At 46.4% G+C, this 13,539-nt stretch overlaps 1 protein-coding gene across 2 annotated transcripts in view; it reads left to right on the forward strand.

Moving 5' to 3' along the window:
• Window positions 1-13,539, forward strand: part of Kiaa0556 (KIAA0556 ortholog) — a 167,406-nt gene that overhangs the window by 34,798 nt on the left and 119,069 nt on the right. For both annotated transcript variants that reach the window (XM_028764277.1, XM_028764280.1), the window contains exon 3: window positions 12,208-12,284. In XM_028764277.1, the coding sequence (XP_028620110.1) occupies window positions 12,208-12,284 (77 nt within the window). The remainder of the gene's footprint in view (window positions 1-12,207; window positions 12,285-13,539) is intronic.

A 13,539-nucleotide genomic window follows, 5' to 3' on the forward strand; every position in this document is an offset into this window, starting at 1 on the left:
CTTGTTCTTACTGCAGCACTTTTCATGCTTGGTGCAGGCCAGCTTTCCAGCTTACTTTCTTTATTTCTCACTTTTTTTTCTTTTTCTCTTCAGAAGAGGTCTTGCCATGTAGACCTCACTGGTCTGATGGCATTTAGTCTATAGCCCAGATAGGCCTAAGCTCATCTAATCCTCCTGCCTCATCATTCCAAGTGCTGGGATTATGGGAAGGTGCCACTGTGACTAATTTAGCCTTCCTGTTTTGTTATTTCATCTGGAAGAAAATCCAATGACTTCTAAATTTGTTTACCTCCTCTCAGGAGAGTAGTCAGGCCTCCAATCCCAGCAGCACCCAGGAGGCATAGGCAGGAAGATCTTGGCTAAATTGAGTAAGAGCAGTGGGGAAGGGAGGAAGAGAGGGAGGGAAAAAAGGATGGAAGAAGGGAGGATGAAAGAGAATATGAGATTCTTCCTAGACCTTCTAATCCAAACTTCCTAGAATTACTGGCCACTTGTCTACTCCTGGGCCACCCGCAGCCAGCAGCATGGTCACACTGGCTTCCAGGAATCTTAGGCTGTGACCTTGTGACAAACAAAACAGGGTTGAGTCCACAGTCCAGCTGCTTGTTTTTATTTGACAAATGAAAGGTCCTCAGGCTAGATGTGGTGTCAGGAAGGACTGGCCAGTGTCCGAGGTCTGTGATGTCAGCCCCTGTCATCTGTGCTCAGTGGGAGCCATGGTCTATTATTCTCTGGAGCTTGCTTTGCACCCTGTCCTTGCAGAAGTCTCAACTTGAAGTTTTATGGAGACCATGAAGTCAGCAAGGCTAGGTTCCAGCTCAACCCCTTCCTCCCCCTCTTAGCTGGTTTAGTGCTTCACCTTCTATAGCTGGAGAACAGGGAGAGTAGTAGTGGCTACTCTGCAGTTAGGATGATCTGATGACTGAGTGCACACAAAACCAATGGCAAATCCTTCACCCAGCACTGGGCACGGGCTCTCCTAACCATGCAGTGGTGGAGAAAGGCTCAGGGCCGGGGGAAGAAAGTCTTCAGCCTGCAGGACAGGGGCTTCAGGAAGAAGTGGCACTGAAGCAGCACTAGTGGGCAGAAAGGGGGATGAGAAGAACAGAATCAGCCTCAACTGCAAGCAGGAGCATAGGAGCCACAAGCAGTCCTGTGAGAAGAGAGCATATAGCACACAGGGTTGATGGCTGCTCATGTGGCCAGGGCTTGATGGTGAAGAGTCTGTGATCATTCATCCTTTTATTGCTTCACCTTTAATATATGCCATCATGGTTGGAGACAGACTCTGAGCAGTAAATGGAATATGAAGGACATCATAAAAACAACTGGGCTGGGATTGAGGCAGCATGGATTGAAGGAGTTTTTAGGTCAGGTCTTGAGGAAGTCCCTGTTGAGGAATGAGCTTGGAGGAAGGAAGTGATAAGCCACAGGGATCTCTGAGAAACAAAAGATCTGCAGAGGGAGCAGCATGGGCTAGAGCAGGGGACCCAGGCAAGGCACTGTGGAGTCCCAGCAGAGGAGCTGGTAGCTCTTTGGGGACAGCAGTGGAGGGTACTGGGAAGGGGCTAGTAGCTGTGATGTTGGATAGGGTGTATAGGAAAGAATGGAACAAAAGGAAGGTCTGGCCAGTCAGGTAAAGGTGCGAGAGGTTTCAGGGGAATGCTAGGAAGGTAGCCCAGCATCTTCATCATTCTGTTGCAGAGGGAGCAGCAGTGATACTCTGGAGGCTATCTGGAACTGAAGGGCCTCCGATCCTATTTATCTATTATTCGTTTGTGTGTTTGTTTTGGAGGAGAGAAGGTGATTTGACTTGTTATTTAAATAACACATGAAACTAGCTTGCTTACAGATGAAAGTTACTGTTAACCATGCTGAAATGCTAATTATTTTTTCCATTTTTTCCCTAACCCCTCTTGCACTGAAACTTGGCATGTGTTCTTTTAGACCTTTCTCCATGTATGTGCATGGCTGAGTAGCCCACAAAATATGTGTAGCATTGTGGTGGTATTGGCTTAGTTTAGCATATTGTCCCACTGAACATACTGTTTTTCAGTGTCTCACCTAACACTCTTGTATAGTGTGCCTTAGAAGTTGTGATTTGCCTTCATTGCCTGAACTCAATGTTTCAGATTTATCCTGGGTAGCTTTTGGCTCATGTTTTTTAAACCTGTTGTAAAGGTTCAAATATATGCTGGTTTTTTGTTTTTTTGTTTTTTGTTTTTTTAAAAAGATAACCTTCATCTAAAGCAAAACAAAACTGGGCTTGGTGACTCATACCTATAACTCCAACACTTGAGAAGCTGAAGCAGAAGTTCAAGGCTAGCTTCGGCTACATAGTAAGTTCTAGGCCATCCTAGGCCACAGAGTAAAACTATGTCTCAAAAATCAATCAATCAAACAAAGACGACTAATGGGGACAGATGTATTGCAGAGATTTTAGCTGTCCCCACTGGAAGACATTGGGATGTTTTCAACCAGCTTTCTGTGCCTTTTCCTAGGGTCCCTGTGAATCCCTTTCAGTTGGGTTCTAGGAAATAGAAAGGCCTAGTCCCTGGTAGCCATGCAGTATAGTGTTCTGTCTTTCCTGTTTCAGTGAATTCTACCTCTTTGTTCCCAGAGTGCCTATGTGAGCTGGCAGGGGTACAACAGTAGACTCACTTAGATCTGATTGAGAGCAGGCTCTTCTGATAGAGCCTTGTTCCTAGAGGCCCAGAGACCATGAAGGTGGTGGGCTACTCTCACCCTTAAGAATATGTTCCTTGGCTGGATAATACCATCTTGGGCACCTGACAGACTCTTGAGCTCTTCCTTTCATTTTGAAAATAGAGCAGTCTGCAAGCCTGACTTCTTTCCTGCCAGCTTCTACCATTCCTAGACTGCCTCTATGGCTTGAAGGCACCCCTTTGACAGCATGCCAGGAGCAGCATTGTAAAAGCTATTTTGATTTAGAGCAGGCCAACTACCCTGTCACTGGTTCCCTTCTTCCCTGCTGATGTTCCACATCCTGCCTTCTGCTACCAACCTGATAGCATTCTATGCTTGCCAGTGTAACAACAACACTTTCAAGGATTGGTGCACAGCCTCAGGCTGATTGTCACTAGCCAAGCTGCCTGATCTGAAGGTGTGATGGCAGTCCTTATCTGGGAGGCAGACTCAATCTTACCCCAGCTGCTTTCCCTGGAATAGTCTGCCCAGCCACTTTCTGCATGGAAAGGAAAGTTGGCACCTTAAAAAAGTGTAAGGCTAAGAAGATGACTTAGTGGGAAAAGTGCAAATATGAGGACCAGAGTTTGAATCCCCAACACCTACGTAAAAGTGAGGCATAGTGGTGTGCTTCTGTATAACCCCAGTACTGAGGGTGCAGAGATAAGAAGGTCCTCAGGACTTGCTTACCAGTCAGTCTAGCTGAAATGGTGAGTTCCGTGTTCAGTGAGAGACCCTGCTTCAAAAAAACAAAGGTAGAGTGACTGCTACACATGGTAGTGCATATCTCTAACACCCACCACTTGTGAGGCAGAGGCAGATAGATCTCTGAGTTCAAATCCAGTCTGGTCTATACAGAGATCTCCAGGCCAGCTAAGGCTATATCGTGATACCCTGTTTCAAGACAAAACAAAACCCTAAGGTGGAGAATGATTCTCATGCTTTTAAGATTCACCTTTGGAGATGACTGCCATTTTTGGAATCTCTCCTAGTCCATTCCTTCCTGTAACACCAGCTCCAGGGTATCAAATGCCTCTGACCTTGTTGGGTACCTGTGTTCACATATACACGGTCACCAGCCATCTCTCTTCTGTTTGCATGTCCAGCTTCTTGTTAGTTTGCTACCATCCCTAACCAAGCTCATAGCATAGAGTCCTGACTTCTCCTCAGCCTGGCACCTCAAATATCAAATCTAGGAACTGGCAGCTTTGTGATATACACCTCCATGACAACTGTATTTCAGATTAAAGATCGAAGACCATGGCCTGAAGAATTGTGTTTGGGGGACTTGGGAGTGGACAGTTTGAATCTGGGTCATTGTGGAAAATCCTGGCTAAATCAGGATTATCCATGAAACGCCCTGGAGGGTGGCCTTTGATATAATAAGTCTCAGATCTGCTGTAGGAGCCCAAGGTTGAGGAGGAATCAGAACTTATCCTAGGACCCCAAATTTGATAATATTCCCTCCCACTACTATTCCTAGGCCTTGATCAGAAAAATTCCTTCCACCTCTTCCAGGCCCTTAACACCTGTCTGAGCACAGGATAGCCCAACACCCTCAATGCTTCCTGACATTCCTAACCTCTACTCAAGCAAACACCTCGTGGCTTCCTGTTAGGTTGATTTTAAGGGCAGTTGTCCTTGCTGTGTCCACGTAGTTCTTGTGGTCTGCCATCCTTAGTCCTGTGACATGCTGTGCACCTTTGCACTCTGCATGGTGGCAGGACCTTGGATGCCTTGTTTCATCTGCTCTTGCTCACCTGTGGTCTAGGTCTGAGCATCTGCTTTTTAAAGACCCTTCCCTCTGTACATACCAACTAGCCTGCTCAGATACAGCTCACACCAGCAGAAAGCGCCTTGGATCCCCAGAATAGTCACATTTCCTTTCCAACACACTTGTGGTATCAGCATGCATTGATGGCATGCAATGATGTATCTGTGTGGGGAGTAGCTTGTTTAAAAACCTGTCTTCTCTGACAGATAACCAGCTCCGTAAAGGAAGGGACATATCCTGGCAAAGGACAGGAAGTATCTAGTAGCTCTGCAGGAAGGTTGCAAAGAGGGCAAGGAATGACCTGCCACATCTGTGTTCTTAGATAGGTATTATGAAAGCTGGTGTTGTCAGGTTTTTTTGTTTTGTTTTTTGTTTTTTTTGTTTGGAGTAATTTTTTGTGCTTCTGGGTCTCAAACCTAGGACCTCTCCCAAATGGCAAGCTGAATTATTTGTCTAGCCTTTCTTGATATTTTGAGATAAGGTCTTGCTACATTGCCTAGGCTGGACTAAAACTCAGGCTGTGGAGTATCTGGGATTTAGGCATCAGTATACTAGTACACACTGAGCTAGCATTCACCAAATAGCTGGGATAGTGCCAATGTACTAGTGAACATTTGAGCATAAATGCAGTTTAGGTCCCTAGATATGAGAGAGATCTTGGTACCTGACATTGGGTGTCCACAGGCATCAAACATGCCTTCATGTCAGAGAGCCAGGCCTCCCATTGTGTCTGTAGTGAAGAGCATGTTCTGACCATATTCCATGCCCCAAGATGGACTCCAGGTCTCTTCACAGTGTGCTTTCACAGGCACTGTTCCTTCCCCATGACCCTCCACCCCACTGTCCTTACTTAGTGAGCTCCTTTTGGACTCAGTGTCATGGGAAGCCCACCCAGCCACCGTAGGTAATACCATGCTCTGCACCCTGCTTCCTACTGCATGGCAGAGACACCTCCTTTCTGTTGTCTACCATACTGCATGAGACTAATAGTTCTTTTTCTACTTCTTAGTTCTCTGAAGATGAGGATCTTAATCTTTCTTCCTTTCTTCCTTTTACTCCTTATTCCTTCCTTTCCACAAACATGCTGTCAGCCCCTTGTATGTGCTAGAAAGCAGCAGCCCTGAGAGATAGAGTGTGGAGCCTCTGAGTACTGTCTCTGTCTTTGGGGTTGAGCATCCATTAGGTAAAACCACAGACAAGTGACACCAGGCTGGAAGGAGGAGGTGGGGTAGGGCATAAGGCTAGGGTCATAGAGAACAGCCTAGAAGAACTGCTGTGTCAGGCAAGCACACACTCCCTGCAGAAGGCATTCAAGGTAAGGGAGGCAGCAATGGAGCAGTCTGGAGACTAGGCTTTCCTGAAAACTAGCCAGAAGGATATATGGCCCATGGGATGTAGTGGGAAGATGGAAATGAGGCCCATGGAGAGTGCTGACAGCACACAGCTGACATTTATCTCCGTCTTCATCCTGTAGCCTGATGCCTAGCTACAGGAAAAGCGCAGGGAACAGTGGTAGGGTTAATAGGAATCCCCCTCCCCCGTTTCTCCCTGCTTTTGAGATCTGATGGTGGCTCCAGGGTGACACCAGCTCAAGCAGCCATGTCTGCTGGGCCAGGGGTGATCAGAATTGTCTTCTGATAGAGTCCCTTACCTGGGAAAGGGTTGGGGTATAAATCAGTAGGTGGAGACTAAGATTGGAGGCCAGAGAGGGCCATTGCCACTTTGTTCATCTTTTTTCCCCATCAGGTCCAGGGACCACCATTCCAGCAGGACTACAAAGCTGCAGCAGGCAAACTGTAAAAGCTTCACTCAGTCATTCTCACAATAATGTAGGGCAGGGATGCAAATATAGTAGTCCTTCTTTGGCAGTCAAAGGCTGTGGACAGTATATGCCTGAATCCCCTCCCTCCCTCCAAGCACTGCTGGGAGCCTTGACCTCAACTGCAGGTCCTTATCAACTCAGGACTGGGTGCCAGTATGTCAAACATGTCAAACCCTCTAACAGCTTCTTGGCCACCTCAGCATAAAAAAAAAGGGCTTCTTTGTGAGCTGTGGGGGGGGCGGGGGCGGGGGGCGGGCTGAGTCTGACTTTGTCTGATCTGGCCACCTGCTGCCTCCCACCACCTGGCCCACATATCTTCAAGGTCAACTCTGTGGTTTATAGGTCATCTCACTAAAGAGGTCTTCATTTTTAATAAATATTTTAAATTTTTTGTTTTACAGAATATATCTGTGTGAGGGGTTATCCACACAAGTGCAATGCCCTTTGAGACCAGAAGAGGGCATTGGACAGTTGTCAACTGTCTAATATGGGTGCTGAGAGCTGAACTTGAGTACTTAACCACTGAGCCATCTCTCCCAGCTTCCACAAAGGCCTCCTTGAGCCACTGGCAGAAGCAGCTTGCCAGCGCTCCTGCTCACTGCCTCCCACTGAACTGCTGCTGTTCCATCTCAATACCTTAGCTGCACACCAGACCAAAGTAGGTTCTTGAAGAGTAGCGAAGGATGCAGGGATTTGTTAATGGGAGCTGCCTCCCTGCATGGGGGCTGGGGAGTGTGAGGTGTGAATGAGGGAGTCCTGCCTTAGAGGGTCCTCAGGCACAGTTCCTGTTTAAGCAGGTCTCTATTTACATCTGTGGTTGCCTGCTCCTTATGGGTTGCTTATATTTTCCACTTACAGCTCTGATAGAAGCTTCCTTTTAAAGTAAACTCACTGAAGGTTTTTAAATCCTCTGTCTTCCCCAGACTAGAAGGTAATTTATAATCCATGGGATAATTTTACAAGAGAAATTTTCTGAGAATAAAAAGAAATAGATGTGATTTTTTTCTATCAGATGTGGGTTGAAAAGGATTGCTCAGATGGCTACAGGGAAGATTTTTTTTTCCATAAAAATACAGTGTCCTGAGGCATAATGTCCAGGGGGAAAGCCTGGATTCGAGATCTGCATGGGGACTATAAACCCAGAAGCCACATATGAAATCTCCAGATCTGGTTATCAAGTAGTTGTGGTACATAACCAGGAGGGAATGGTAGCCTGAAATCGTCAAAACACTACCCCAGGGTCTCCCTTTATTTAGTTGCCTTGAGGAGTCTGTGTATCCATCTGCCCCAGGGCAGGAAAAACCATTTGCCGTTTGTTGTTTTGTTTCATACATACAACCTCTAGGGGGCAGTCTCAGCTGCTGCTTGAGGTCTTCATTGTTCTGCTTCTGTTTGCAGTACAGGCATATTGGGTATAGAGGATTTTTTGAGGGGAAGAGTCTATTAGATGGATTAGCAAATGTGGTTGAAATAGGCTTAGAGTTTTGACATTCAGCTAATATGCACAGAAGAGTCAGCACTCAACACTAGCACATGACGGAATCTTCAGGGACATGGAGATGTTGGACCTGGGTGGATTCTAAAGAAGAGTTTTACTATAAGGTACATGTAGTCATCCTTATCATGGACATATGAACATTAAGAACATTTGCTCATAAGCTTCAGGATAAATCTTAATACTAGTGTACTTGCCTAGCATGTGTGAGGCCCTAGGCTTAGTTACTAGCATCATCAAAAACCAAAAGCAAAGCAATCCAAATCAATAACCTTCATTAAAGTGTTGTTAATCCTCTACTGAATGTTTTTTGGAACCCTTCAACATGGCACAGACTTTGGAAAACAATTAGCTATCCTGTCATACTGTCTAGAGCTCTAGAACTGTGCAAGTTAATATTTACACAGTCCGAACTGGCTTGAATAAAGAAAGGAGTATAGCTGGGGATGGTGGCACATGCCTGGAATGCCACTTGTCAGAGACAGAGGTAAAGGATTACAAGTTCAAGGGCAGTCTGGGTCACAGAGCATGTTCCAGGTCATTCTGGGCTATAAAGCAAGATCCCACCCCACAAAAAGAAATGGAGGGAGGGGGGGAGGGAGGTAGAGAGGGAAGGAAGGAACAGGGAAGGAAGAAGAGAAGGGTGCCATGTGCTGTCTTTTATTAACAAAATAAAAGCTACCCAAAGTGGTAGAGTGGCAGTGCCGCAAATAAGACTAGGAGACAGGATACTAGAAGTTCTGTAAAGTAGGTCTGGCACGGCTCTGGCTTTGGGCGTCCACTGGTAGGTTGGAACTTATCCCCCTGGATAGAGGGCACCTACTGCGTCGTTGTTTGAGCCTGGAGCTGGTGGATTAGAGGTTATGTGAGAGGAGTGGGGCTTTGAAAATTCTCTGAGAACGAAGGCCCGGCCACATCCTCTGAGGCGTTTGTGGTCCCCTATGCTGCTGCACTTGTACATTTTATGATTATGTGTCCCCGTTTTGGGCCCCAGGTACCTTTGGGCCAGTGCAGCGTGTACACTCTTCCCAGAAGACTCCATTGTACATCACTTACGGGGATGGTTCCAGAAGCCCCCTCAGGGATCTGATTGGTGTGTGGTTATTGGTTGGTTACAGTGCAGTGCTCCTTCGGCACAATGGCAAAGGGTACCATTCATATGGTCACATGGTACATACTGCGAATAGAACCTGTGCAGTGCAGCCCCTGTGTGGCAAGCCATCATTGTATCTACAAGTTGGCTTCCAGTAAATCTTGATTATGGGGCAAAATGGCTCAGTAGGTAAAAAGCCCTTGCCCCACAAGCCTGGAGACCTGAGTTCAACCCCCTAAACCCACATAAAGGTGGATGGAGAGAATTAGCTCTATATAGTTGGCTCTGGCCTCCATTCATGTGCTGTGGCATGTGTGCCATACACATATATCATGCACACAGACACAATAATAAATTTAATCCCCTAGTGTGTGTGTAAGGGTGCTACCTCCATAGCAAGCACTCAGCAAATGTTGCTGGGAAACAGAGACAATGAACTTGACCCTTTTTAGGCTTTTCATCCCATTGTTGCTGGCTTAGGTATTTATCCCTGCACTTCCAAAATAAGGAAGTAGAACTCAAGCACTGTGAAATATGCCTTAAGTTGTCTGCCTTGTGTTTCCGTAACAGAGTACCTGAGACTGGATGATTAGAAAGAAAAGAAGCGTATGTGACTCTGGGTTCTAGAGACCAGGAAGTCCAGGGCATGACAACAGCTTCAGGCAAGGAACACCAACCATAACATTATGAAGGAAGGATATTAGGAAGGATGAGCAAGCCAGCATGTGGACACAAACAAATAGAGGAGGCCTGGTTCAGTATCAGTCTAGTCTCACAAAAGTGATCCAGTCTCATTCACTCATTCACCCCTGCGATTCCTAGCCCATTGTTTGAGTAGTACTAATCTCTTCACAAGGTGGAACTCCTGTAGACTACACACTTCACACTCACCCCTTCCCCAACCTCAGCACCATTGCTGTGGGAAGCAAATCTTAGTCAGAGTTTGTGAAGGGACAGATCACATTAGAACCTTAACAACTTCATGCTGAAGGCAGCATTGTGATTTGGAGCCAGGCCTGGACTCCAAGACTTAGGCTCAGAGACAGACTCACAGGCCAGGATTGGGGGAAAGCTGAGCTAGTGGAGAGTCTTGTTTATCCAACTACGGCTCACAGACTGGTTAGAAATGAACACAGGGCTTCCTAGCCCTCCTGAATCAGAACCTTCCTTTCATCACAATCCCTAGGTGACTAGCATTTGAGAAGCAGGGACTGGGAGAAGTGAGCTGTCTGGATGACCTTGGTCTATGGGTAGCATCTGCCTCTTGGTGGGTGAGAACAAATACATTCCAGAAAGGGTCTGAGGGCATCCTGGCACATACTTACATCTCTTTGAAGTCTGTATTTCTTCTAAGAATGTCACCAAATGTTTCATTCAATACTGTAATGTATCAATGGTCACTTTAATATTTCAAAATGGTTATGTAAATTTCTATGGAGTTGGTGGTGTTTGGGAATAGGCACAGCATGCATTTCCTTGTCTCTTAAGTAGAGTGATGATAACCATCTTGAGAACTGCTACAAACATCAGAAAAGAAGGCTGGCTGTAATAACTCCTCCCCATAGACGGGATGCTGCAAGGCTCTCTTCCAGTGCTGAGGTCTCTTCTGTACTTTTCTGCATGCAGGGAGATGCCAGACTCTGTCCCAGAGACACAAGGAACCTCTTGAGGCAGCTCAGGAAGCCAGAGAGTTCTACCAGTTTTAAAAGTTTCTTCTAATTTCAATTGTCACTCTTTGTTATTACTGCTCACTGGCTGGACAACTGGGTTAGCTAACATAAAGCCCAGTGACACTCAGAGGTTTGAGGGGCTGGAAATGTGGCTTGATGGTAGAGGGCCTACTGTAGGGTCTTGCTTGTTTAAATGTAGTTCACAGGCATCAGCTGGGAACTGGTTAGGGATGCCCATGGGGCCTCCCCTTCCTCCTGAGACGGAATCTCAGAGTCCCAGGGTGACGTGTGTACACACCAGCTGAAAGCTGCAAGAGTAAGGCTTGCTGAGTAAAAGGGAAAGTGTGTCTGACAGAGGAAGAGGTCAGCAGATGACCACAACCTGAGGTTTGTAGGACATTGGTGGAGAAAGGGGGATTAGGCCATTAGCACTGCTCTGAGAGTAGCTGTCAGTATTTCCCATTCCAAGGCCCCATTGTCTGGTAACAGGAGGAAGAAGTGAAGATAGAGAGGGAAGCAAACAGATGTTTAACATCCATAGCTGAAGCTGAGAAAGAAGGTTGGTTAGAGAAGGCCCAGGTAAAGAGCTGTGCAGGAAAGGGTCCTAGGGCTGTGGATGCCAAGGAAGAGGCTGGGAGGACAGAGGAAGCGGTGAGTGCCCCGGCCAGGCCTGCAGGAATCATGGAGAAAGGAACAAATGCACAGGTGCCCTTTGCTCACCCAGGGTTATAGCCCAACAAGCCTGCTAGAAACTGGAAATGCCTTAAGTTGAAAAATGTATAGAGGATCCACACAGGATGGTGCATGCCTTTAGTCCCAGCACTCCATAGTCTGAGGCAGGAAGATTGCTACAAGTTCAGGGTCAGGGTGGGTCCAGGGATTGAAGAGAATGTTGATAATCTGTCTGTCCCCATCACTTGACTCTGCTATCTTTGCCACTGTTATTCTAAGACTTTTCCAGACCTGGGCTCCCAAAGGGAAGAGCAGCTTCTTCCCCAGAGTACCAGCAAAGTCCCAAGGCTGACCTGCCTGTTCTCCCCCAAACTGTGACTCCCTGTTGCTAGGCAAGGTGTATGATGATTGCACTTCCAAGCCAAGGCTTTGTGTGTGTGTGTGTGTGTGTGTGTGATCATTGGGGATTCCTCTTGAAGTGAAAACTTGAGGTCCCTTTTCAGCATCCAAGTTGGATGATGTGGTGGTGATGACTGAGATGGTTGAGTAGTGTGTGTTCAGAAAAAAATCTCAGATACCAAGGTTTGTTTTATTTTATTTTTTTTGGTTGGTTGGTTGGTTTTTGGCTATTTGTTTTTTTGAGACAGCATGTCACTAGGAGTGAGTAGGAGTGCCTGTTCTGGAAGACGCCAACTCTTATTAGAGCCCTGGACTTCATAGGGCATGGGGGACAGTAAAGAGTCTGGAAACCAACCTTCTTTCATAGATTGGTAAGCTGTGTGAGCTTGAGACCCATTGGGCTTCCACAGAGTCCCTGGAGCTCTGGGTCGCCAGAGTGATGTGCCAAGGGGAGCTGGGCCTCCGTCAAGGTTGGCCTCTCAGCTCAGCTGGCTCCTGCAGGCTGTGTGCAGTGCCCTGCTTCAGTGAAGGTGTTCCTGCATTTTGTTCTCACCCCACTCTGTTTCTTCCTTTCAGGGTTACAGTAAGGACATGGTGACAGACTTTGATGAGAAACATGACGAGTATTTAATATTGCTTCAGCAGAGAAACCGGTAAGAGCAAGCTGCCTGACGGCAACCCTTGTTATTAGCCAAATAAAAAATTATTTTGATTTATTAATAGCACAAAGGAATGGGGCAGAGAGCCCCCTCCATGCAGAGGCTGAGGTTATTACCAGCACTTGTAGCTCTACACCTCCCTCAAACTCCCACCCATCCAGTGTTTTAGTTGCATCTTTCGATTGACCCATAGCAAACTGTTGGTTGTGCAGGCCCCACCTCATGATAAAGAAGTGGGGTCGGGGTACTGCAGACCCTTGTACGACACCTGTTTATGGTGGTCTGCGTCTCTTGGGCATCAACCTGCTCTGGAAAGCTAAGTTTGTGGAAATGTGAAGCTAGTTTACCTTGTGACTGGAGTTGCTCTGGTGTCATTTAAAGTTAGAGTAGGGCCTATTTGGCTCCGGTTGTTGCAAAAGCTTAAAGCACTACAGTGTGTTGTGGTCAAGGTCATAGCTACCTGGCATGATCTGAAGGCTTCTGTTCTTTTTCAAGGCCATGCAAGTTTATTTCCAGTTCATTGTGGTTTGTATCCAGACCTGAACCTTTGTATGAGCTAGATGTGCCAACTCAGAGTCTAGGAGTCACTCAGTGTTAAGGAGCTGGGACAGGGACTTTCCTGGAACTTTCCTGTCCACACTGCTCAGTACTGCCATGAGTGTTTATAGAAACACAAGTAGAGGAGGAGCAGAGCGCCTCCGTGCTGTAGAGAAATTGGGATCTAGATTTATATTTTATAATATTGGTAATGAATTTAAGTCAAACCATAAGCCAAACAGAATTATTCAGAAGCTTCAAACAGATCTGCCTGGGATGGGAAGACGCAGCAAAGGCAGGAGTTAGAATCTTTATGTTATGGGAATAGACCTGTCTTGCAGGGAAGTAGCCTGAACTCTTATTTAGTTCTTATCTGCCTGTATGGACACCTGTTGATTTGGGGAGCCCTGGTGATGGTCTTGGGAGTGTATGGAATGACCTCATGCACTATTAATTATGTGACAGCTCCACCCATTATAGAATTTCATCAAGAGGATGTAGCTTAGTTGATAGAATCTTTGCCTAGCATGTAAGGAACCTTGGGTTCAGTCTCTAGCACTGTATAAAAACTGGGTATGGTGCACATGCCTGTAATCTTAGCACTTGTGGGTATAGGTAGAATAATCTGAAGCTCAAAGTCATCCTTGGCTATATAGTATATACACACACACACACACACACACACACACACACACACACACACACACACATA

This window comes from Grammomys surdaster, unplaced genomic scaffold, assembly GCF_004785775.1.
Source record: "Grammomys surdaster isolate TR1022 unplaced genomic scaffold, NIH_TR_1.0 142, whole genome shotgun sequence".
NCBI classification, from domain to species: Eukaryota; Metazoa; Chordata; class Mammalia; order Rodentia; family Muridae; genus Grammomys; species Grammomys surdaster.